The sequence below is a fragment of the Phoenix dactylifera genome, chromosome 1 (genome assembly GCF_009389715.1).
Source record: "Phoenix dactylifera cultivar Barhee BC4 chromosome 1, palm_55x_up_171113_PBpolish2nd_filt_p, whole genome shotgun sequence".
In the NCBI taxonomy this organism is placed as follows: domain Eukaryota; kingdom Viridiplantae; phylum Streptophyta; class Magnoliopsida; order Arecales; family Arecaceae; genus Phoenix; species Phoenix dactylifera.
The window spans coordinates 39937706-39964222 of NC_052392.1; the positions used below are offsets into that span (position 1 = coordinate 39937706).

The window sequence follows — 26517 nt, forward strand, 5'->3', positions numbered from 1 at the left end:
CCATTGTGGAACTCCCCATGTCTTCTCCTGACAAATCGCCGCCTCCAGGAGGCAGAACACAGTTTCACGGTACGGTGGACTCACACAGAAACAACCCTATATAAGAAACTGGGACACGTCTCCCTGCCCCGTGCCCTAGGCAGTGACGCTTCTCTCTTTTCTCTTCAGCTATCCTTTCGGCAGCTACCCCTCGGCCCCGTTCTTTCTCCTCACCGCCCTAGGGCTTCTTCCCGGCTCCTAAACCCCCTTCTCTCCCCCCATTCGATCTTCGAATCAGCCTCCCCGCATCGAAATCTCCGGAAGACCCCCTCCTTCCCGGTGTTCCCCAACCCCGATATCATCCTCTAACGCCGTTTCTTGTGGATTTCTTGGCCCGGATCTTTTCCAGGGCTTCGGCGCCGCTGATGCCGTCCAATAAATCGTCTGGAGGGTCGTCGGACCACCACCGGCGGCTGCCGTCTAAAGAAGGGAACGACGATGACCCCCCGTCGAGCGTTCTCTGGGTGGGGAACCTCTTGCCGGACACTATCGATCCCGATGTGATGACCTTCTTCTCCAAGTTCGGCGCACTGGACTGCAACACGATGCACGGAGCCAGGAGCTACTCGTTTGTGTTCTTCCGGGGCATCGAGGAAGCCAAGGCTGCGAAGGATGCCCTCCAGGGTTCCACGCTTCACGGGAATACCGTCAAGATTGAGTTTGCCCGACCGGTTTGTACCTCCCCTTCGTGTAATCTGATATGCATTTTACTTAGATTGATAAAAGATGCATCTTTCTTCCCTTCTTTTGTGTGTTGTTTGTGTGTTAATTTCTGCGGGCAGATTGTGGGGATGGATTCCAAAACTGCATTCTGGGTTAGGTTTAGTTGTTTCCAATTAGGACACGTTTCTTCGTTGTTTTCTTTCTTGGTTTTGTATTTGGCTATTAGCGTGGCGGATCTTTAGCAAAAAGGTAAAAAAAGAAAACGGATTACAAGATTTGATAAACGAGGCAATGCGGTGATCTTTTTTAAGTACCGAGACGGAATTTCGGAGACCATATATCGCATCAAATAGAATCTTATGAACTTCAACTTTTTGTGGATGGTTCCTTTTTTTTTGAATTGAATTTTTTTTTTTGGTTTTTGACCAGGGTGGTCTGGGCCTGATTTTTTTTTCCTCATCTGATTAGTCTTTGGTTATTAACAAGGAAGGTCGATACAATATGGCAACTTCTGTGCTTTCTTATCTAGCAGTATCTTTAATAAAATGCCATCACTGAGTTTAATAACATGTCTTTTGAGCCAAATTTGTAAATGGGATGCATTGGACACTGGGAGTGGTTTAAATTGGCACTTTGATTCTGTCAAGAGCGTGATATTTGCGGTCCTTGTCATGCAGGAATTATGCAGTCTTGTTGGGGTTGGAGCACTCTAGCATGACACAAACACATATACACATTACAAAGGTGGTTGACATTAAAATGATAGTCTTGTAAAGCAGATTCACGCTCTGATGGATTATACCCTAGTACATGATGCGGATCCCTGTGATTAAGGATATTACATGGCAATCAACAATTTTTTCGATCATGAACAGAGGTGCCTTTTGCATTTGGAATTTTAGATCGGAAGATTCAAAATTGTTAAAAGAGAACAAGAATGCTAGTGGTTGATTGTATGCTTGCAAAATGTAAAATCATTGCACTGAAGCAAGCAAGTGTAGGAGTTGGTGTTTTTAATTCACCTTTTTTTGGGGTCATTTCGTTTTCTCACTGTTTAGTCTTTTTGGCGTTGACGGATCATGTGGAATTTGACTACGTCTTACATTGCTAGACATTATTTTATGGAATCTTTGAATGCTGGAACCATAAGAATTTGGTTTTCCTTTTGTTAATTCTCTAAAAGGATATTCCTTATAGTAAACTAACAAATAACTTGGAAAGTTGCTAATGAAACTTGGATAACTCTACAAACATTGACAATCTAGTTCATGTGCAGCATTCTATGAGCTTGTGTAGTTTAAATTACTAAAGGCGGATTGAGGCAAAATTTATGCAAGTTTTTCTTCCCAATTAAGATACCAAATTCATCATATTTTGTAGATTCGATGTAAAGGAGGGAGAAATCATTTAATTGTCTATGGATAAATGTTCTTGCTTTATACTTTCAAAATGATTGCAAAAAAGTCGCATTCTTATAGGGCAAATTGAAGATAGCCTATTTATTTCTAAGAGCAAAGTCCAGTCAAATTGTGTACATAGAAGATAGATGTAGGGTTGAAAGCAGTTTTGCTTGCAAAGAAATAGATGGGGCAATGAGCTAGGTGCGCACCAGCCAATGTCTCATGAACACATCCACCTAGGTGTGCATCAGTTTGACCGATCCATAGGCAAGTTGGCCATAGGTAGTGAGCTAAACTGCTTCCATAAAATAACACTAGAATATAGAGGGAATATAGGATGTTTTGTATCTTGTGCAAGTTCAATAAGTGCGGGGTTTGATCACCCTCCGAGTCTTATTTAAATTCTTTGAACTGCTAAATTCTGACCCACTACTTGTGAGGTAGTGGTATTGTTTTGGATTTCTAGTTAGATAGTTCTATTTAGGTGCTAAAGCTGAAACACATGGAGTTTTGTTATTGATTTGTTTTTGTCCTATATTGACCATATGTTGGCCAAATCGCCTATGATAGAGTGATGGTTTGTTATTAGCAACAATTGAGATGCCTTTGAATTAGTCAAATTGTTTTAAGTGAATGAAATCATTTTTAATTATTAGGACTAGGGTTAAGGTGGTTAGCTCTCTTTAAGTTAAAAAAAAGAATTCCTCTCGTGACTCGACCTTTCTGGAGTAATTAATGCTTGCAGCATGAAGCTCTTTTATTGACAACTCAAACTGCTGTCAGCAATTTGAATCCCCTTTAGAAGTTAACCTTTATGCATGGATAACTGCTATAGTGTGGAGCTCTTTTATTTACCATATAGTTAGCAATGTCATTCTCGCGCCTACGATGTAGTCATTGAGGACATCTTATTTTGAGTCAATTTTTTTCCTTCTTGGATGGTAAGGGCAGGCCAGTGGATGATGAAGCTTTCGCCATAGTGGGGTCTGGATGTGCGCAACCTTATCCCTGCATGAGGAGAGGCTGTTTACGTGTTTCGAACTTGTGAGTTTTGACCTCCAAATCTCAATGGAGCAACTTTACTAATTTGCCAAGGCTCCGTCTTCCTATTGGATGGTGGTGGACTATGAAGTAGCATATATTGTAGCTTAGTGTTTGTTGTGTCTTTAGATTTTAATTATGGTTTCTAATTTGAAAGAAATTTGGTTGTAGGGCTCAGGCGTACCCATAAAGGTTGAGAGGTTCAAGCAATTCTAAGTTTGTTGTTTACCACTCTATTTATCTTTCTTAGCTAAGTTGCTATAAGATGAATATTTTTTTTATTTTTCATTTCAAACCCTATCTTGCAAATGGTACCACATTTCAATCATCACAGGCTGCTTTTGGACATACCATCAAGAATAGAGAGCTCAAGAGGAATTAATTTAAAGCAATAATTGCTGCTAAGTGATCTAAGGGGGACAAACTTGGATTCGCTTGATTACAGCAGTTGAAGGTGATTGGAAGTAGTTATCTTGCGAAGGCGAAAAGGATAAGGTTGTAGTTGCCCAGTTATGGTATGCTAAGACTGTGCAAGATATTGTCAGTACCATGATTGGCAGTGGAAAGCAATACACTATTACAATGTTGTTGAGATTGAGCAAGAAATATTGTTTGTTCATTTAGTTGGGTGATTAATTGCATGTAGCAAAAGCAAAATTGTTCATTTAGTTGCATGGTTAATTGCATGTAGCAAAAGCAAAACTGTTAATCATCAATAAGTGGTCAAGTGTGCAAGTTACTTGTTGGCTAATTCCTATTTGTGTGCTACAGTGCCTAACTGGCTAGATGTCCCGGGGTGACATAATTCCTAACCTATAGCATAGGTAGCTTCGCAAGTACCTGTTTGATTGATCTGGCAAAGAATTTAGTTTAAAAGTTGCAAATCATCTTTCGCTGCTTCAGCATCATTTAATTATTATTAAATTTTGCCTTATATTTGATGATGCAACGATATACATGCTTGAAGTCAAACCCTATATATATATATGTACGTATGTATATATATGTGTATATATATATGTATTAATTTTTTTCTCATTAACAAGAGGAAATACTTGCGACAGAAGATATGGAAATAGTTTTTAGAACTTTTTCGAAGGCATTAAAAAGTAGCCTGCATATGCAACTAGTCAAGGTATCATATCACACGTATGCAGCATGCGGGTACTTATGTAGGTACATATGTGGTTGGCATTTTGATAATGTATAAAAATTAATAAAATTCATACAATAGGTAATAATAAGTGAAAATCAGTAATTAATAGATGAAAATTCAGGAAATAATAAGAAACTTATAGATTATATCTTTACACTTATTTGCGAGCTTACTTTGATATTGTAGGACATTAAACCGAAAATGCTGATATTTTCCAAAATAATGCTTAAATTTCAGATATGCTATAGCTAGGTTTAAAGTTTCTGTTCAGCAATCAAGATGTCTAATATTTAATCTATTAATCTTCAAAAAGACGCAAACTTGTTTCATGAGGAAGCAACTTATCAGACAAGCCATTTTTATCACAGCTCATATGCTAGCCACATATGTGAGCCATGGGCTGTTTAGTTGCTTGTTAGTTCATTATAGGCCTACCCAAATGGAATGCGGTCACCAAGCTGCATCGTATACGTGTATGCAGGTGCATAGATGGGGCTTCATTTTAAAACCTTGACTATTATTGGTCAAGTAAAAAATAATGTAATCAGTGACATATATGATTGATGTTCCAGCTTAAATGGTAATGATTCCATAGCTTTTTTGGTCATCCAACTTACCAGTAATTGGTTCTTGGGTCTAATGTTTTTTGTGAGTGAACTCTTGGAATGCTTGTGTGAAGTGAGAGACATTTATAGTTGACTTTAAAAAAATATAAATTATGCTACAAACACACAGTGACATATAGATTATGTATATATATGATTTGGGATATATTACACTTACTAACGTACACTTGTACATAGATAAATACATATAATAGTAGGTGGCAAGTGAAATTATTTTTTAACATCGCCAGCCTGCCTAGGTATGGGCCTTTAACTTTTAACTTTACTAGCGTCTACACCTGACACCTGACGGGTTAAGTTATAATTGCCTAGGCAATCTATGACCCTTCTGTAGCGTATGCAGTTGTCCAAGCCCCAAGGAGGCTTCTTCCAATGAGAGTAATGAGAATAGCATCATAACATGTGTAAGTCATTTTATGGTTATGTTTGACAACTTCAAAAACTTCCTGTGTTTTGGTGATTCTATCAGAGTATGATGATGCTGCTCGTGTTGAGTTTCATGCATTTTTTTCTCGTGGTGTTCATAAAAATTAACAAATCATATCTCAAAGGAATAAACGTTTTTGATGTTTCTGTAAATAACAAGCATGTATTTTTCTCCATCTCAAAAAAGAAAAAATAATGAAGCTGTGCAATATAGTTTAAATTTGAAAATCCTAAAAAATCCTCATGTATTATTAAAGGTGGCATTGCTGAGGTTGTCTATTTTTTCCTTGTGCATGCACACTTTTCATGTGCACACAGCATGGCACATAATGGCTGTGTGGCTTGCTTAACTCACGCCAGTAGAGGCAGCATAAGTGATGTAAAATCCTTGTTTTTAAATCCACTTTACAGGATCTATGTATTGTCAGAATTTGCTGTTTGATCATTTTACATATATTATGTTAGTTTTTTTATTTCAATGATAATTTTGGAAACCATTTTGCTGTCAGTCATGTTGTGCAAGAGGACAAATCACAGGGATTTCACATCCTGTGGGAGTGGATGATTGCTGATTTTGTGGGATGAATATGAGTTTATCGATCTCAGTGGCAACATACCAATTCCAAGGGCATTAAATGCTTTGTTTGCCTGCTTATTACCAGTTTCCTTTTACACGTGGTGTAATGGTATTTAATTAAACTATGTAATCTTTAGCACTCCATCCTGCATGGTAATAGTGTTGTTCAGAACAATATGAATTTAAAGCTGTATAATATTGTTTAAAAAACCAATCATTTGTCAAACTAAAAAAAAAGCATATTGAGTTAATTTGCATATTATATTGACATCACATTGTTATATGTCTGATATGTTTCTTTGCAAACTGGCTGACATTATATTTGGATAATACATTGGCATATTTTGGATCTTACTGAAATATATCACATGTTATTGGGTTCAGTGTTTTCACAAGGTGCAATATGTGCAGCCAAAATGCATATGAGTTTTAATAAGGCCATGTTTACTGTTGAAAATGTGGCAAGAACCCTGTTTAGTTTTTTGCATAATTGTTTTGGACATCATGGTGATGTATTAGATATCATGTTCTTGGTTTTATCATTAATTTTGGAGAATATTAGTTTCAATGCTGAGTCGCTAATCGCTTTATCCTTATTTATGTTAGCATTTGGAATGCTGTTCTGCTACCTTACATGTATGTATGTATGGATGGATGCACAGGATGCGCATGCATGTGTACATATTTATTTGCGTGCATTTATATATATATGGAAAGCCTTAATATCCTTGTCTACATTGATGTTTGGGTATGGTAGCTTGAAAGAAGCAATACTTCGAGTGTTGCAACTTTTTGTGTTGATGAGGTCAATGCAATTCAATTACTTTATGTATTTAGTTCTGTTGAGTTCTGTAAATACTATATACCTGTTGCATGTTCATAAGCCTAAAGTACTAAGCACATAGAAAACAAAATGTGAGAGTAGTCATATGCAGCCCAAGATTATCTACTTTCACTTTTAATTGAGCTTTTCAAAGGTCAGGAATCAACTAAATATGAATTGTTGCAAAAGAAAGATCTGCATTTTTGCAGTCAGGTTTAATTATATTTGATTGTTAGTAAGCAATTTTTCCATCCCTTGTTTACTATACTCTGCTACATTTTAAAACTTTTAAGTTTGAATTCTAATTTGGGCCTTTTTATATGCTTTAGTAAATCAAATTTGAACATAGAAATAATTACAGGCAGATCCAGTTTGGGATTTCATGCACTCATCGATGTTTTCATTCTTTTTCATGCCTTTTCCAATTAATCTTTTTACACTAGAAATACATACCTGACCCCATATAGATGTGACCGCACCTATTGATTGTGGCATTTTTTTTCCTTTAAGTTTAAGTTAATGTGTATATAATGATATAATGATATCTTAAAGAACCTAAGGGTCTTGATTGAAGATTTTCTTCTAGGTCTCACAGTCATTAATGTGAAAAATGACATACAGAAAGGCACTGAAACTTTTCTTTTAATTTTTGGTTTCAGGCAAAAGCAGTTAGGCATTTATGGATTGGAGGAATCAGTTCATCTGTCACAAGGGAACAACTTGAGGAGGAACTTTTGAAGTTTGGGAAGATTGAAGAGTACAAATTCCTCAGGGATCGGAACTCTGCGCTTGTTGACTATTACAAGACAGAAGATGCCATTGCTGCTCAGAAAAATATGAATGGAAAGCGTTTAGGTGGTGAACAATTATGTGTAGATTTTCAGAGATCTCAACCTCCTAGAAAGGTGTGTAGTTAGTGCTCTCACTGGCTTTCCCATGTTATATATTGCTAGCGTGCCTGTTGTCCATTATTTTTTTTAATTAAAGTTTTTGTGACTTTTATGTTCTTTTGTGTACATTCTATTGTGGTCCTGATACCATTATGATCATGAGTCATGACTATAGGATTGGCCTGAACATCGAGACTCAAGGAGTGGACACTTAAGCAATCGGAGTATGGGGCTGCAGGAACGGTCGCTGCCACCTGATGGAAGAAGTTTCTATGATTCTTCCTATCATGGGCCTAAGAGGCATATGGTATAGCTTGAACTAGAAAGTTGAACTCCTGCAGGATATTCCATGACATGTTTTGATCTGCATGATTTACCCTGCTATCGTCAATTGAACTTCAGATTAGAAGTTTTACTTATTTATGGACTGTTTCATGTTTTTTGTTCATTCAAACTTTCTCAGCCTTTTGGAGGACGAAGAGATGGCCACCCTAGTAATGTTCTCTGGATTGGCTATCCACCTTCAGTTCAGATTGATGAGCAGAAGCTTCACAATGCCATGATTCTGTTTGGTGAGATTGAAAGAATCAAGTGCTTTCCCTCGAGGAACTACTCTTTTGTTGAATTCAGAAGCATTGATGAAGCTAGGCGTGCCAAGGAAGGTCTCCAAGGGCGCCTTTTTAATGACCCCCGAATACAGATACTGTTTTCAAACAGTGAGCTTGCGCCTGGTAAGGATGATCCACCACCATTTCCAGGGTTTAGAGGGCCTGGACCAGAGATGTTCTTTAACGAAGGGCCTATTGGACCTTTGGAATTGTATGGTCCTGGTCGTCCAATGGCCCCAAATAGTTTTCCTGGATCTTTGCTTCCTAACAACATGCCTGGATCCAGTATTTTAATGAGGTCATTTGGACCGCAAGGATTTGATCCTCGTCATGGAGGTCCAGAGTTCCATGATTTTGGTGGCACTGCCATGCCTCCTAACTGGGGACGGCGATCTCCATCTGCACCGGGTATTCTTCCTTCTCCACCTGGTTTGCGCCCTCCTTTCCGACCCATTCCTGGTTTACGGGATGAATTTGACATTAGAGATGTGAAGAGGTCAAGGACGGATGGCTCTTCTACTGATAGTGCTTTCTTCCATGCAAGGAGGGTGGATGGTGAGGGTCTTGGAGATCCCTTTGGGTTTTCTCATCCCGATAGAGGTGCTTTCAGTCAAAGCCGTCTAAGTCCAGTTCTTCATGGCCATGGTGAACTTCGTCCTTCTCCTGATAGTGATCATTGTTGGCGTGGTATTATTGCCAAAGGTGGAACTCCTGTTTGCCATGCTCGGTGCGTGCCAATAGGAAAGGGCATTGACACTCCTTTGTAAGTTTTAAGTCTTACCAACCCATTCATGAGGAACTTTATAAAAATAATTGGTTATCCTTTATGATGATTATTATAAAAGTAATTGGTTATTTATTATGATGATTGTCATATGAACTTTTCTGGCAGGCCTGAAGTTGTTAATTGCTCAGCCAGAACGGGATTGGATATGCTCACGAAGCACTACGCCGATGCCATGGGCTTTGACATTATCTTCTTCCTGCCTGATAGTGAAGAAGATTTTGCTTCGTACACTGAATTTCTCCGTTACCTGGGGTTAAAAAATCGTGCTGGGGTTGCAAAGCTTGATGATGGGAGTACTCTTTTTTTGGTGCCACCATCAGATTTCTTGACCAAGGTATTGAATATTTCTGGTCCTGATCGTCTATATGGTGTTGTTCTGAAGTTGCCACAGCAATCAACTAACGCTGCAGTACAACCACATCTAGCATTTCCTCCTCTGCCATCCCATTACATTGATCAGCAAGAGGCATCTGGTTCTCAGAATGGTTATCAGTTTGTCCCACAAAATGAAGAGCAAGCTTCAAAAATGGATTATAATCGGTCATTGTATGAGGAGCAAATGCATCGTGCAGGTCTTGGGAAATCACTGCTGGTCCATGCTGATGAGCCACGTGCAACACAACCAGCTTCCCTGGATTATGCTGGCAATTCTGCTGCTGCTTCCCAGGTGGAGGTTTCCTTGACTCCTGAACTTATAGCGACTTTAACTTCTTTGATTCCCAGCAACAATCCATCATTGGCTGCTGTGACTGCTCAAATGCCAGTCTCCACTGGCAGGCCAACTTCATCTTCTGCTTCTGTGATACATGATCCCTCAATGCCTTCTCAAGGGTGGAGACAGGAACAAGCGGCATCTTCTAGTGCTTCCTTAGAGCAACCAAGCCATCTTCCACAGCATTTAGGCCAACAATTTAATAGTCAGGCACCACTCAACTCTCATTTTGCAGCATATGCTAACATCCCAAGTGGACAAGATCATTCTACACAACCTATTGTTGGAAGCACACAAATTCAGAACCCTGCTGTGAACATGCCAGAAGCTCCATTTATTCTGACTAGACCTTCAAATAATTATTCAATGCCACCCCAAGGTGGCCAATTTGCAGGCACCCAGAGTAATCAACCGTATCAGTTTGATTCTTCTTTGACTTCTCACAGCAACTTTGGCATGTTACAGACAACAAATGCCGCTGGGGTATTCAACCAACCAGTTCAGCAGCAGTTAAGACCCACTTCATCTGCTCATGATCAAATTGGAAATCTGCCCCAGCCCCAAATTGCCATTCCGCCTACTCAAGGGCAACAGCCACAAACTGTTCTGTCTGGTTCAGGTCAGGGTACATCAGATGGTGATGCTGATAAGAACCAAAGGTACCAGTCAACCCTTCAGTTTGCTGCCAGCTTACTCCTACAACTTCAACAACAGCAGCAAGTGAGTGCTCAGGCTGTGCAAGGATCTGGAAATCAACATTGATAAATGTTCTTGTGTAGCAGGTATTCTTTTCACCTCGATTTCATTGATTTAATAATATGCTGAACTTTCTTTCTTAGTTTAGTAGCATTCCTTAATGCGATTACATGAGTATCTATTAGATGCATATAGTTTAGTTTTTTGTTCTTCCTTTTAACTATGCTTGCAGTAATATTATTATGACATTAATATAACGGTAACTTGTTTTTTCAACAAGTTTCACTGATAAATTCTAAGCACTTCTGATGATTGACTGCCTATTATATTGATGATAGAAATCTTAGAGCTCTTCTGTCTTTTATTGAGTATTTGTCATAACTTTCATGAGCTTAAAATGCAGGCTATTGTTAGTTTTCTATGAGCATGCCTTTTCCCCCCTTTTTCTTGTCTAATGCTGAAAAGTAGTAGTAATATTATGATTCACAATGAAGCAAGGGAAATAGGTCAATCTAAGCGTTTGTCAGGTTTATGAGAACTATGGTGATTTCAATCTCATATTCGATTGTTTCTAAATTCATAAGTTTGGCTATCTTCTATATAGTGGGAAGCTAGAAGTTCCATTAGATCGTTTGTGGGTAAAGCAGGCATAAAGTTGACAATAATTTGATATGATGCTGAAATTTATGAAATCATAAAGTTTACAAGAGCATAAAATGCTCGTAGTAATTAAATGTTTCATTACATCATCATCATCATCATTCATCACTTTAAGATTCAAGAAGAGAAATATAGTTATACAAACCAAAAAGTTAATAGGGAAAAATGATACTGTAATGCTTGAATTACTTTTTTAGTGCTCTAGAATCTGTCCAGAAATATATGAGCTGACAAATATCTTTGAGCTGAAATGACATTCTCAAACTCTTGAAAGCTATATCATAAAACGTATAAATTTATTAACACTGTAAAATTTCGAATGTTGGTTTATAGCATAATTAATTACAATATGCAACCTGTTTTTTTCTTGGATTAGTTATACCTGCCTTAAGAAGTTTGGTCTCTGGATAATGTTTCTTTTGAGTTATGGTGTTATGATGATTATTGAAGTGCTTAGTACACTCAGGGCGGTTGTATCTTTTGAGTGAAAGGAGGATTCACCTTCCTTCGTGTGAATCCACTGTAGGATCGCATGATGGTAGCTTCTAGATCTGTGTAGGCGGATGAGTGAAGTAGCTCAGAGTGCTTGAGATCTTGTGCATGACGCGATCCAATGGTTAACATTACAAAAGAAGAATAATCATTCTTTCGCGCGAAAGATACAACCCAAACCTTGTACACTCACTGAAATTCGTTGATTTTGCATGAGTCTTTTTATGTTAAGCAATAAACACATCTGTGGGTCAATCATTGTTGAAATGCTGTCCTTTAAAGCACGCATACTTCACAGAACTAACTTAAATGTATTTGTGGCAATTGAGATAGAATTTTGACTAAATACTCAATAAAAATAATTCACATGATAATTTCCTCATATTCTTACCCTCGACAATGAGGGGCACACAAGATTCCTCATTGTCAATTTCTCTGCCATATTATATCTGGGGTCACCTTTACAAGAGAGGGATTAAAGGATGAAAATGCATGGTGAAATTCTTAAACTGGCCTGTGCCCTTGGATAACTGAGAAACCTAGATAAGAACTTCGTTTTTCCTTTTATCTCTTTTAGTGATTTGGATTTTTCCCCTCTTTATTTTGAAATGTTGCAATGTTTTATTTTTGTTTTTTATATGTATAAATGTAAGACAAAGAGAAGTTCAAAATGGTGGTGTTGGTGCAAAAAAAATTGAAGAACTGTCTTTCCTGCTGATCCTTTTGCTTCGTTTATTTTTTCTTGACGTGCTTAAACCAAATTATTTGGTCACCTCAATTTCAAATCTTAATAGAGAATCAGCCTTTTGTCGATGAAGGCCCATATAACCTTATATATCTTTTCCTACAAGTCCTATGGCCTGCATTCTCATAATGCTTTTTTTTTTAACCGCACCAAATTGGAAATCAATCTTGAACCATGGGCATTTAAATAGGAACAAAACGTGATTAGCTTCTGGCTAGTTTGAGGAACTCCTGCCGTCCAAAGAATTAGTAACATGGTAGAGGGGAGAGGCCAGACTCCCTATCAAACCCTAATTGAATGGGAGGCGTGTTTTGGGAGCGTTCGAAGCCTTTGCAATTTTAGTTCCCCCTCTTATCTTCGATGGACTCGAGGAATCCCAACAAATAGAGGAAACAAGAGGCAATCGGATTAGGAACTCTATTTTCGAAGCCTTTGCGATTTTACTTCCCGCTCTCCGATGGACCTTGGGAATCCCAACAAATAAAAAGTATCTCTTATCTCCAATGGACCCGGGGAATCCCAACAAATAGAGGAAACTAGAAGCAATTAGATTAGGAACACTTTACTTTTCAACTCGCAGTCATCCTTGTTTCCTTTTACGCTACCTGATACTTTTATTATAAATGTTCTCCTATGCTAACAGGATAAATATAGAATCAACATGAAGCATGAAGGTCGGTATGCTTGTGTAGCATCTCCTTGGGTGAAGCTTTATTGATAAAAGAGGCTATTTACAAACACGTTTGTGAAGGTTATGTGTTTGTGATGAGAAGCTCTATGACTAAAGTAAATGCTTTGTCTAAATTAATTTTTAGATCGTAGAGAGACAGCTGGGCCGCTTTAAATATTGTTATTATATCTTCGAAAGGTATCTTACCCTATAACGAAATTTTGGGCCCCTAAAAGGTACATTAGCTTAGAAAAATTTTCGATATTTGACATGAGTAATGTGTTAAAAAAACTTATTTTGAAACATAAAATATTTTAGATATTTTTATTTAGCTTTGGCTAGATCAATGCATGGAGCATGTGACCTCGAGCTAATCATAATGTTTCTGGTGAGTTTCCTCCTTTGTTAAAGGATGCAACAAATAATAAAGATTTAGGCAATCCATGTTTCTCCATTTAAAGTGGGAATTATATTCAAAATGTACGCAGTGCCACTGCCCTAAAAGGTGTTCAAACGTCATTGAGGGCGTTGTAATAGTGCTGTGGATATTAGTTTTAGAATTTGGAGTTGGATTTTAATATGCCGCATTGTTAGATTCACTCTATGTAGAGATTGGTTTGGGCATAAAACAGAGGTATATGGATTCCTGGCTCATGCTTGCCAAATAGTCATTGGGAAACGAGTATAACCTAGGAATGGTTGTTCTGGTCAAACATGCTATGACAGCCATAATGGGGGAGCTGCTATAAGCTAGCCCTTGTCATAAAAGTTTATACCTATTTTTTACTTTTTTAGAGATAAATAACCCTAGTTTAAAAGTTACTCAGAAAATGGTAGCCAAACAAAAATTGGAACAGCTTGTGGTGTAACTATTCCCATCATAGGCATAGGTTTTGCTATTCTTATTGTATTCTTGATCCCAATGCAGCCTAATAGTTAAGGCATCGAAATGTGCTTGTACTTTTATTTTTTAAAGAAGTCTGTAGTACATAAAGGAGAAAGAGGCTTGTGATATGGAAGATTGCTAGGGGCATAATTCTTGGGGGATTCTATGGTTCTCTAATCTTAGTGCATATGTGATCTTCTAGATGAGTTTACTTTTCTAAATTATAATTATGTACTTTTTGTAGAAACTAATGACGTTCTGTCTAGTGGTAATTTTCTAGATTGTTAATATTTTTTCCACCTGATGCTATAATGGTGGTGTCTTAAAAGATTGTATTGCAAAAGTGGTTTTCATAAAATGGTTATGTGCTAGTGGGATGGTAAGAGGGCATAATACAACATGGACCTATGCAGGGTAATTGTGAAACTGGAATTACACTAAATAATAGTGGCAAAGTTGGTTTGTACTGGTTATATGGAAAAAAGGGTTTATTTAGTCAAAATAAACTGTTTAGGCAATTGGAAATGAGGTCATTGCTAGCCTTCGTCTGGTTGTGTATAAGGCCAACATCATATTACAGAGTTGGTTAGTTATCCTAAGTTTAAGTTCTTGACTAGTACCGTTCTGGTACATAATATTAGTTGGAAGAGTAGTAAATTTTCTTTAAGTGGCTTCAAATTGTTGCATGAACTTCAGTTAGGAGAGGTAAGTAAGAGGAGGAAAACAATTAATCAATTGCATGCCAAGAGATACTTGAGACCTGGAGAGGAGGTTTCAGGAGTATAGGACTTATTGACTAGTCGAAAGAGGTAAAGTTCAAAGGAGTTGAGATGGATTTTAAATTGAATTAATAGTTATGTGAGTAAAAGAATTACTGTAGTGGGCAAACTCTTACCAGCTCGAATTTTGCAATGATATGCATGGATGTTGACAGAATTAGATGGTATCAAGTTCGATGCGTTCATATTTATGTAAGTACAAGAATATCTGATGGAAAGCATTAACATGGTAGCATTAAATTATGGAAACAATTATATTTGCAAGTATTCTTTTTTGTATTGCCTAATGCCCTATTTGAGGAACATGAGGAAAGTAAGGAAGCGCCAATGCCTTTTATGTAATAGTGTATTTGACAATAGATAAGTTGCATGTTGACTTTCATGTTAGTTTCCCTTTAGATTGTAAGAAAGTACTGGCATGGTAACTTGTATGTAGATTTACTTTTGGAATTGACGAACTATGGGATGGTATTGTTGTCCATTATTTGAGTCCGTGTGGGGATTTGATGTATGAAGTCTGGTGCTACTTGCAATAAAACCGGCAATATTGACTATCCATGCCTTTTGGCATTCTTGTCACTTCAAAATATCAGGATATTAGGGCGGAGATCGATGTTGTAGGTTGTATACAAATCTCGAGTAATTTGACTTTTTCAGAACTTTAAGTATCCATTAAACTTGAGGGCCAATGATGATAAGTTTTTTGTCAAAGAAGTTTCACTTACATGCTTTTAAGAATCAAGAATGGGGCTTGCCAGTGTCACGACTTGAGAGGAGTTCAATGAGATTCAGCTTGCAAAATTTTCTAAAACCTATTAGTTTGGTAGGAAGGCAAAATATATTTCCAGGCTCTTATGGAAGAAGCTAGAAGGATCTTAGCCCATGAAATTGTGACACCTGTACATATCCTATTGATTCATTGTAGCTGGTAGTGCCTATGAACGAAGGGACGCCTCATCGGCCAAATCACCGAAGCAGAGAGTTGTAAGAGTTCTCTAGTGAATACTACTCTCCATTCTTCCAAGCTCTCTCTCTCTCTCTCTTGTGTGCTTCTCTCCTCTCTCTTGACTGTTCTAGCTTGAGTGGTTAGGGTAATAGGCTGACCCAATGGTTCATGCGATCAAGCAAAGCAAGTGCCGCATGGGTGCTTGGAGAAATTCCAAGCTTGTGATAGTTGATATTAGAGCCTATTTGTGGGAAGAAGCACCATGGCTTCAGAAGCTGCCTATGTGCATAAAAAGGTGGTCGTGCAAAACCCTAACATAGGAAGAAGGGGAAAGGAAGCCGAGACAGTCTCGTGATCAAGTGAGCTGCATGGAGATAAAGGTTGCCAAGGTGGAGGTGGCTGTGGCCGATATAAGAGATCAGTTCGACGAGTTGGAGCAAGGCATGGAGGAGCTTCATGACGACTTCGAGATGCAAGTCAAGGAGCTTTATGAGGACAAGCTAAGCATTGAGAACTCCGTGGAGAAAGCTCAACGTCAACAGAATCTCACATTCCAAGCCCAAGTTTTGGAGGTCTTGACTAATCTTCAAGCTCTATTCGAGGAGATGAAGAAGAGCGTGGAGGGGACTAAAGTTGATTGGGCCATATGCAAAAAGGCCATGGCTAATGGAGTTGTTGCTGCTCCTATTGCAAGTTTCACTCCAAAGATTGAAGTTCCTAAAGCTAGGAGTATGATGGCAAAAGGGATGCTAAGAAAATTGACAACTTCTTATGGCACATGGAGAGATACTTCGAGCCACTCAACATGGAGGATGAAAAGCTCAAGGTAAGAATGACTCCTCTCTTCCCTATTGTTCTTGCTGCTGTGTGGTAGCGTAGGAAACATGCCAAGATGGAGAAAGGTACTTGCTTGAATTGATACTTGGGATGATCTAAAACGAGAAGTTAAGAAGCAGTTCTACCCCGAGAATGTCACCCATGAAGCATGGAAATAAAGGTACTTCAATTTGAGACAGTGAAGGAATTCTCCTCCCTCATGCTTTAAATTTCTAGTATATTGTGCTGCCATCGAGTTGCACAGGCGTGGTGTGAAGGACATCCCAACCGCCCTCTTGGTTGTGAAGACCTTAGTGGAGTTCGTAAGGCCAGAGTCTTCCAAACTAAGGATGATTATGTCAAAGATAGGGGAACAAAGTGGTTCGAACCATCTTATGGCATGGAGTTCTACCCTATGGGTGAGCTCTCAAAGGGTGGAGGCAGGCCGCCAAAGGGCAAGAAAGTGGACAAAGAAAGGAGATCTAGAGGTAACTGCTTCCTGTGCGAATGGTTCACATTACCAAAGAGGGTAGCACTCAGTGCCATGATCAAAGAGCGTGAAAGCTAGAAAGTGCTTAGATGAGTTGCCTTTGACTCCACATCTTGAAGGTTAATCTAGTGCCCAAAGCTACAGGAGATAGGATCTTGATGTATGCTGAGGCCCGCATCAACGGCATGTCCACCTATGTGATGGTAGACATGGGTGTGACAACTTTTTCAAGCCAGATGAGGCAAAGCGACTTAGGCTCGAGGTGATCAAGGAGAAGAGCTGGCTGAAGACAGCGAATATTGAAGTCAAGCCCTGTGATGGTGTAGCTCGTGGGGTGGAGTTGCACTTAGGTACTTGGAGCAGCAAAGTTGAATTCACGGTGGTGACCCTCATCGACTTTGACATAGTGCTTTGCATGGAGTTCTTGAGTCAGTTCAATGGGGTTGCCCTTGCCTCAATGCAACTCTATGCTCATTCTTGAAGGAGGTACCACCATGGTGCCAACAGTTGCCAAACCCAATTCAAGTACCAAGCTTATCTCTACCATGCAAGCAGGGATGTGAAGAAGGGAGAAGTCACCTACTTGGCTACTTTGAGGGACTATGATGGATGGCGAGGACTCTAGGGGATTTCCCAAGGAGATTGAAGGAGTCCTTGAAGGGTTCAAGGTTGTGATGTCGCCCAAGTTGCCAAAGAAGGTTCCACTTAGGAGGGAGGTGAATCACAAGATTGAGCTGGAACCGGAGCTCCACCACTTGCAAAGGCACCTTACAGAATGGCCCCATCCGAGTTAGAAGAGCTTAAAGGGTAGCTCAACGAGCTCTTGGATGCAAGATTTATTCAGCCTTCTAAAGCCCCTTATGATGCCCCGACACTCTTTCAGAAGAAGCACGATGGAAACTTTCGTTTGTCTCTTAACAAGGTAGCTATGAAGAACAACTATCCAATTCCTCTAATTGCAAACTTCTTCAACCAGCTCGGCAAAGCATGGTACTTCTCCAAATTGAATTTGGTTCGGGTATTGGCAAGTCTGAATTGCGGAAAGAGAGGAAGGCAAAATCACCTATGACGGGGTATGGGGCATTTCAAGTTCTTGGTGATAATGCCTTTCGGGTTGGCCATGCCTCAGTCACATTGAGCACCTTAGTGAACAAGCTATTCCACAACTACCTTGGTGACTTTGCCGTTGTGTATTTGGACATTGCATGAGCATGTGGAGCACTTATAAGCCATTTTCGCAATTTGCAGTTCTTCCTCTACGTAAAGAAGAAATGCCTCTTTTCCCAAGAAGAGATTCAATTCTTGGTTCACCGTGTTGGCCGCGGTATGATTTGCAGGGACATGGAGAAGGGCAATGCTATCCAAGAATGGTAGGCCCCTACCAAAGGGATAGAGTTGCGGTCATTCTTGGGGCTTGGCAACTACTGCAATCGGTTCATTACGGGTTATTCATATCGAGTTGCACCTTTGATTGAGTGCTCAGGAAGGACTGATTGTGGAAATTGGTCTCCTAAATGTTAGGAGGCTTATGAGGATTTGAAGGCAGTAGTGATATAGGAACTAGTGTTGCAGTTTTCTAACTATAATGTACCATTTGAAGTCTGTACAAATACCTAATATTTTGTTCTTAGGGGAGTTCTTATGCAAGAAGGCCATCCTATGGCTTTTGGGTGCTCGAAGCTGAATGATATGGAGAGGCAGTATCCCGTTCATGAAAAGGAGCATGCAGCAGTTGTTCACTGCTTGAAAGTGTGGAGACAATATCTCCACGATCATGGGTATATGGTTAGGATCGACAATGTGGCTCTCAACTACTTCTAGACATAAGAAACTCTCTTCAAAACTAGCTCATTGGTAGGACTTAGTAGAATTTGACGTCCCTAGAGTACAAGCTGGGGCATATGAACCAAGTTGCCGATGCCTTAGGTAGCAAGGCTAAATTGTCAAAGGAGATATCTCAACCTAATAAAGGAGGGCATAGAGCATGACACATTGGCTAATAGATTGGTGGACTTAGCCATTAAAGGGAGAACCAAGCAATTTTGGGTGGACAACGTGCTACTTACCAAAAGGCGCCACATTTTTGTTCCAAGGTGGGGTAACATGTGGAGGAACATAATCAAAGAATACCAAGTGGGTTGGACACTCGAGACAATACTGTACTAGGGCCTTGGTGGAGGCAACATACTTTTGGCCACAAATACATGTGGAACTCTATGTGAGGACCTATCTCGTTTGTTAGCAAAATAAGGTGGTGACTCAAAGTTTTGACCGGGTTGCTAGAACCACTTTTCACTTTGGAGCGACGGTTGGAAAACATCAACATGGCCTTCATCGTCGCCCTAGCTAAATCCAAGCGGTATGGATCGATTATTGGGGTGGTCGATCGGTTCTCCAAATACGCTACACTCATACCAACCCCTAAGGATTGTTCAGTTGAGGAGATGGCCCGATTGTTCTTCGAGCATGTGCTAAAGTACTAGGGGTTGCCACAATCATTCATCAGAGGTCATGAGTCACGATTCACCCGTATTTTTGGATGGAGTTGTTCAAATTGATTGGCTCAGCACTACACCTCCATAAGTTTCCACCCTCAAACTGACAGGCAAATTGAAAGGGTCAACGCGCTACTAGAGCTATACTTGAGGCACTTCGTGAATGCTAATCAACAGGATTGGGCCAAGCTACTTGACGTGGCTTAGTTCTCCTACAACCTATAGAAAAGCGAGGCGACCAAACAGGGCCATTTGATTTAGCTATTGAACAAACAACTGCAAACAGCCAATACTCTAGTTGCCAGCTGCATGAGATCAAGTCCAGCAGCTTCTAAGGTAGCAAAATCTCGGCATGAGCAAGATGTGGCACGTTGCTGTCTCCACAAGCTACCAAGAGAATGAACAATGTGGGGATAAGAAGAGGAGGTTGTTAGAGGTGAAATTGGGGGACTTAGTGATGGTGAAAATATTGCCCTCACAACATACGACCATTTGCAAGTTACACAATGGCCTTGTCCGCCATAATGAAGGATCATTAACCATTCTAAGGAAGGTGGGCAAGGTGTCCTAAAAGGTGGGGTTACCTCTTATTAAGCTTAAGATTCACTCCTATGTATATTGAAACCCTACCACGGAGACCCTGATGACTTTGGTTGAGGTGAAACCCATGAGAGCTCTCCGGGCATCCTGACATCCTATGACAAGGAGGCGAATGCATATTGGCAGACTGTGTAGTGCGATGGAGTGGTATACCTCCTAGACGGGAATATTTGGTGAAATGGAGAGAATTGCCTGATAGTGAAAGAAGTTGGGAATCCATTGAAGTGTCGTGGCAATATGAGAAGCTAGTCTAAAAATTTCATAAAGGCACAATGAGGGTGTCACAGACTGAGGTGTGAGAGAATGTGACGGCTGAATCCTTCTGTGCAACATTGGGTGCACCGGTTCTTTATTGAGTGGAACCCAATAAGATTAAGCTTGCAGAATTCTCTAAAACCTACAAATTTGGTAGGAAGGCAAGATATTTTTTTTAGGCTCTTGTAGAAAGAGCTAGAGGGATTTTAACTCTTGAAATTGTGACATTTGTACACATCCAAATAATTCATTGTAGCTGGTAATGCCTATGAAAAGAGGGGAGGCCTTGTTGGCGAAATCACTCGAGCATAGAGTTGTAAGAGTTCTCTAGTAGAATACTACCCTCTATTTTTCTATGCTCTCTCTCTCTCTCTCTCATATGTGCTTCTCTCCTCCCTCTCTTGAGAGTTCTAGCTTGAGAGACTAGGGTAATAGGTTAACTTAGAGGTGGTTGCTAGCAATAGGCTGACTTAGAGGCTTGGGAAATAGGCCGACTTAGAGGGGGTTGCAGGCAAGCAAAGCTTCTAAGTGCTTCATGTGTGCTCGAAGAAATTCCAATCCTGTGACACTAGGGTTGCCTAAATTTTTTATTCTTGTTTTGCGAATGGTTACATTTTGTGCCGATTTGCAAGCCAATTCATTATAAATCATTTTAAAGGGGCGACCTTCCATGAAACTATGTATTTTAATATCTTTGCTGGGATTCTAAGTGAATAGGATTTGAAATAGAGTTGGAATCTAATCCTATTATGAGCTAGATGCTTAGTCCTACTAGAACTTAAATTTTTGAAAGTCATTACTAGGTCCATTGTAAGGACTTCAAAGCTTTGAGAGGATATCTTAGTTTGATAAATGGGACCGTAAAAGGTTCCGAAAATTTTATTAGTGTGGATGGGCTGATGAATCCTGTCAAAGGTTAGGAAGAGATCCTAAGATAACCTGCCTATTTGAAATCAATTATGCAAATCATTAGATAAAATTGAATGATGCATAAACTTTTATCGAATAAATAATGTTTTTTCAAGGTGCTTATTGCCTATTCTTGTAATACTTTTGCTTACTGAAAACATTAACAGTAATTAAGAATGCATTTTCTAATACTACTCTTGGCAAATTGGGTTCATTACTACGACAGGTTCAATACCAAATAGCTAAATTTTCAAACTAGAATTTGAACCAAGTGAACCCATGAATAACATAGGGCTTGCTGTAATAGTCACACCCAGATGCGGCTTCGTTCTTGGAAGGTTCATCTCTAGAAGTTTGGACTTCGGTAATTATATTGTTGGAAGGTTATCTCTCTCAAAAAACGTTCATGCAACGATGTGTTTGTTCCAACCTTTTTTATCCAACTATTTCGATGTGGTCATGTCATGAAGACACTTGGCATGAGTGCCAGGAGTATTGAGTGCTTTTAAGTGTTGGACATGGCAATCTCCAAAAATTTAGGCACAAGGACACTTGGCATGAGTGTCAAGAGCACTGAGTGTTTGTAAGTGTTGGACACGACAGACCTGAAAACGTAGATGCAATATATATTACATGTATGCATGCTTACGCTGTTTCTGTTTTGGTTGAAAGAGTACTTAAAATGAAAAGAGTTACAGATTCTATGTAACAGACAAGTTAAAAGAATAACCATGAGTTTAGATATATTGAGATACTTGAATGCTAGTTAACCATGATACATTTGTTTAAAAAACAATGATAGCTTTCTTAAATATTTATATATTACGATGATTTTAATTGAAAATATAATAGTACTTTTGGAAAGATAAGTCGTAAGGGCCAAGGTTGATAACTTGCATTTTTGAAGGAGGCCATTGATTTGTTGAATATTTTGATGCTTAATTTTTGTTGTGTTTCAATATTTTCATTATATAACATAGTTTGGTAGGTTCTCTTTTTGTTCACAAAATACTTGGTTGATTTGGTGTATTTTATGAACTCTTGGAATTCTTGATACTGAATTCTACCATGCTTGAATGAACATGCAAATGGATCTGCAATGTTCCTGGTTCTAGTTTCAGCTTAGAGTTCACGGGTTCTTCTTAATGATATGTGATAGGTTGGACATCCTCCAAACATTAGAACTCCGGTACAAGGTGTACCTATCTTGTTTCCAATGATGATCAGAATAAAACATTAAATTTCATTGAAGGCCCACAGAGATATTGCACTTTTAGGATATACATATTTGTGGCCATGGTAATCATTAAATTAGGTTGACTAGGGGCGTTTAGCGAAGTAATATCAGGTGGTGCATTACTTATGCTGGTCGCAGGGCATGTCAATGGAGAATGACGTGACCGGTTAGATGCCCACAACTTCAACAGCAATCCAAAGCATGGTGCTCTGGAGTCTTCTTCACCAATTTAGCAAAATTTTTGATGTCCTGATCTGATTACTATACAGTTACATTATAAATCAAAACATTCTTCTGAGATGCTAAAGGTTGAGGGTTTGGGGGGGACTTGAGTTAAATACTTCGCTTCATGTTGGTCGCCGCGATGCGATTTCCGGCGGCTTTGCATTCCGCGTGCTCTGCTGCGCTGCCCGTAGCTAGCTTACGTTTTAGGAAGATTGCTTGCCACCGTACAAGTTTTTTTTTTTTTTTTTTTTGGGACGTGAAGTTTAGTTTCTCGGCTGCACCATTAATTCACATCCGTAGCATTTGATTAAGAATTTTGAAGCTCTTTGGAGTTGACCTCCGATTTCCAACTGGTGATGGGACGTAAAGATTCTCCATGTTTCACTTCCGTAGCATTTGATAAGAATTTCGAAGTTCCTTCCAGTTGTCCTCCAATTTCCAACTGGTGATGGGACATGAAGTTAAATGTCTCGACAACTATCCTTAGTTAAATAAATGATTCTTAGTTTTACCTCTGGAGCGTTGGGGCAAAATTTGAACGCCAGGTCCATCTCCGATTTCCATCAGGTTCTCTTTTTACGGGATTTGGTTGCGATTTTCCCTTATGTTAACGCTGCCATCTCGGTCGAAGATGTAAGCATCCGGAAGTGAATTTAGGTATGCGATGTGTGTAATTTGATCTTTCGACTGCTCCGTGGGAGTTGGTTGCGAATTTTGTTTATGTTAATGCGGCCATGTCGGTCGAACATGTTGGCATCTGGAAATGAAATTAGGTATGCAATCTGGGTAGTTTAGTGATCTTTGATGTCTTGTGCGAATTTGATATGGAATTTAGCTTCTTTTTTTTGTCTTAGTTTAGATTAGACCTGGGTCTATCTTGGAGTTGCATAGCTAATTAAACCATGATATGATCATATCCATCGCTAATCTAGTGTAGGTTTGCCGATTTTTATCTCTGAAAAACCTTTTTAATATTATCATTGTTATGTTCTACGAACATAAGTTGTTCTAACCCGTAATTCTAAAAGAAGCATTGCTACTCTGCTGTCGTAATTCTAGAAGAATCGTTGCTGTCGTAATTCTAAAGGAGCATCAACGAAAAGCACAATGCAAAAAAATATATTTTGAATTTGCGAATAAATTTAGCTTCGATTGTCTAGCTTTGATATGCTGTGTTTTAAACATCCACTGTGCAATACTGATAGTGTGAGGAACCACAAGTTAGAGAGTGTCTTAAACTGGCGAGCAGGACTTTCTTCTACAAGAACTTGCTCATTCCTTCCGAAACCTACGCTTGAATAAATGCCTTGTGTGTCGAGTCGCTGTCAAATTTACCAATCTATTATTATTTGTCTTTGTAGGTGATAAGTGAAGGTTGGCGTTGTTTTCACCATGTATTCCTACAGGAGGAGACGTGGAAGCAATCTTTTATCGTGGTCCGCTAATGTGTTGGAACTGGAACTGGGAGTTCGATCTACCATGCAGCCCTAGACGAAAGGCAGTGCTGTATGGACGAATGCATGATGAAATTGTTTTCTTTATTAAAAAAAAGAAAAAGGACTGGGCTGGTAAGCAGAGAGAGTTGTATTATTAGGACAGAGGGACCCTATCTGATGATGTGGCTTTAGGTTAATATGAACCGAACAACAGTCTTAGATTCTGTATGGTCGTTGCTGTTCCCTTTAAGTGCTGTTGGTGATAGTAATTTTACCCCTTATATTCGTTGCTTTATATATATATATATATATATATATATATATATATATATATATATATATATATATATATATATATATATATATATATATATACACACACTTTTTGTTTGTTCTAATAAAATGAAAGAGTGTAGCCGTTCCTCAAAAATCGTATCTATCAAAGGTGGGACTTAAATGCATGTATTTGATAATAACTCACCAATAGATTTTACCAATAAGTAATACTATGCGTCGATTACTTATTTGAAGTACTTATTTATTTAGTTGTTTCACCGAGTGGGGAATAGAGTCATTTTCGAAAACAATAGGCTCTCCTATCTTGCCCGGCTGGGGGCTGGTCGGGGCTAGCCTTGGATTGCCCAAATCACCCTTAATTTCGTTGTTGAACCTGTGACTATTCTTTGTACAAGGGTGCAACACTTATTGGCCTTGGCCTGTATTTAATTAGCCTAACTTGCCCTGGGATCGGATCCGACAACAGTCCGTTCTAACAACATTCTATGAACACGGGTTAAGCTCGACTCGAAAGCTCAATCCAGCCTCGAAGTTGACTTCAGCCCAAACTTAGACATCATCATAGTTTGAAGCAACCAGCCTTCGCCAATGGGTAAATAGTTATTTATTTGCTTTATGAGTAAAAAAAATTGCGAAATGTTTCAAAAAAAATGCTCTATGTTTAATGTAATTACATTATTAGTTCTGTTGAACTAAAGAATTGTGCCAGCATCACTTTATATGGCTTCCAATTATTAATGGATGGTATTGAGATATCTCTCACATTTTCTTCTATGTTAAAATTTCAACCCAAACAAACGTGGACTAACAGAAATGTTGCAAACAATTTTCTTGTCTTGAATATCCTTACTCAATCTCATGCGGCTGAATTATTTGCACCCAATCCAATCCAATGTTGACCCTACCCAACTTGAATGGGATTAGATTCGATATCAGGTAGCTGGGTTGGGGTTGAGAGAATTGTGGGATTTTAACCATCTTGGTCGAGTTGGAGTCTTAGTTGTCAATAAAAGAGTTAAACCGTGGTCATGGGAGACTACAAAAGCCTCTTCGATATGAGGGAGCTGAAGAAATTACTTTTTTTTTTCTTTTTTTGCTAAAGCGGCTGGAGAAGTTACTTCGCCGACGTAAATAACTGAAAGGATGACGCTAAGAAATTAAGACCGTTGCTCGTATTATCAGAGATAAAGTAACTTCAAAAACATTCTCCTTCTAAGAAACCTTTTTTTTTCCTCCAAATTTTATGTGATTTTTTAATATAATGGTTATCTAGTCATTTTGTGAATATCTCTGGACTTCGGTTCTATTTAAAAGTGCCTAACTTGGGAAAAGATTACAAAAAAGAAAAAAGGATAACCGCATGACCATCATGTATGCTAAGAGTATTTGAGGTTAGCTTTATAACTTTTCTCACCAAGCAATGTTACTAAGATCTATCTTTGGTTTTTTTTCTTCAAGCTTCTTTTGTAAACATGAAATAGAAGGTATTCTAGTATAGCTCGATTTGCTTTTGACTGCGGGCTGTCAATCTCCCACTTTCTCATTCGGGCTTGGAACCAGCCAGCATCCTAAATACTAACCTGCATAATATTTGTAATATGCGCGTAAAATGTGGTATTTTGTTATACTCTATATAAAGTTTTCTCAATGGGATTGGGTGGGGCAATTTTAACCTTACATGTGACCTACTTTTATAGCTTTCATAATTATCCTTCTAACTGTACAAATTTAATAAATTGTGCCTTTAATTCAATATACATGGTAAATTGGACTCTTTTCGTTGCATCAAAATTGCTTGATGCGAAATAGAACCACCTCGTTTTTGCAGTGATAGGCTGACTAATAAGTTTAGTACAAGCATGACTATTTTGATGTCTTTAATTGCATTCTATATGTAATATGGACTATTTAGTTACATCATTGAGGATAAGTTGCCAGGATATGCTTCTCTCTATTGCTGCAATAGAATTAGATATCTAAATAGAGATGCCAAAATATACTTGATCCTTCTTCAAAATACTCCTCAAAAATAAGATAAATGTAGAGTTGCATATGCTTAATTTGTTGTTTCAAATCTAGTTTGTCCAAGATGGACTGTTTATCTAATACTCATCAGGGAAAAACTAATTTTTGAC

General features: G+C 38.8%; 1 protein-coding gene across 4 annotated transcripts; it reads left to right on the forward strand.

The window, feature by feature from the left end:
• The first annotated feature begins 121 nt into the window (after positions 1-121).
• On the forward strand, positions 122-24366 carry LOC103706038 (flowering time control protein FPA-like). Of its 4 annotated transcripts, XM_026804252.2 has the most exons (7): positions 618-710; positions 3054-3146; positions 7411-7656; positions 7817-7948; positions 8105-9012; positions 9142-10530; positions 24011-24366. In XM_026804252.2, exons 2-6 carry the CDS (start codon positions 3093-3095, stop codon positions 10508-10510), a joined length of 2709 nt encoding a protein of 902 aa, XP_026660053.2. In that variant the 5' UTR covers positions 618-710; positions 3054-3092; the 3' UTR covers positions 10511-10530; positions 24011-24366. The 4 variants fall into 4 exon arrangements, with proteins under 4 accessions (XP_008788213.2, XP_008788214.2, XP_026660052.2 ...); XM_008789991.4 differs by lacking the exon at positions 3054-3146 and having other exon boundaries at positions 122-710; XM_008789992.4 differs by lacking the exon at positions 3054-3146 and having other exon boundaries at positions 122-710; positions 24056-24366.
• The last annotated feature ends 2151 nt before the right edge of the window (positions 24367-26517 follow it).

What these genes read in the sequence shown, in the direction of transcription:
- LOC103706038 (XM_008789991.4), top strand. Translation starts at nt 405, where the DNA reads ATGCCGTCCAATAAATCGTCTGGAGGGTCGTCGGACCACCACCGGCGG. An exon ending in AGATTGAGTTTGCCCGACCG is followed by an intron (nt 711 to 7,410) that starts GTTTGTACCTCC and finishes TTTTGGTTTCAG; the next exon opens with GCAAAAGCAGTTAGGCATTT. An exon ending in ATGGGCCTAAGAGGCATATG is followed by an intron (nt 7,949 to 8,104) that starts GTATAGCTTGAA and finishes AAACTTTCTCAG; the next exon opens with CCTTTTGGAGGACGAAGAGA.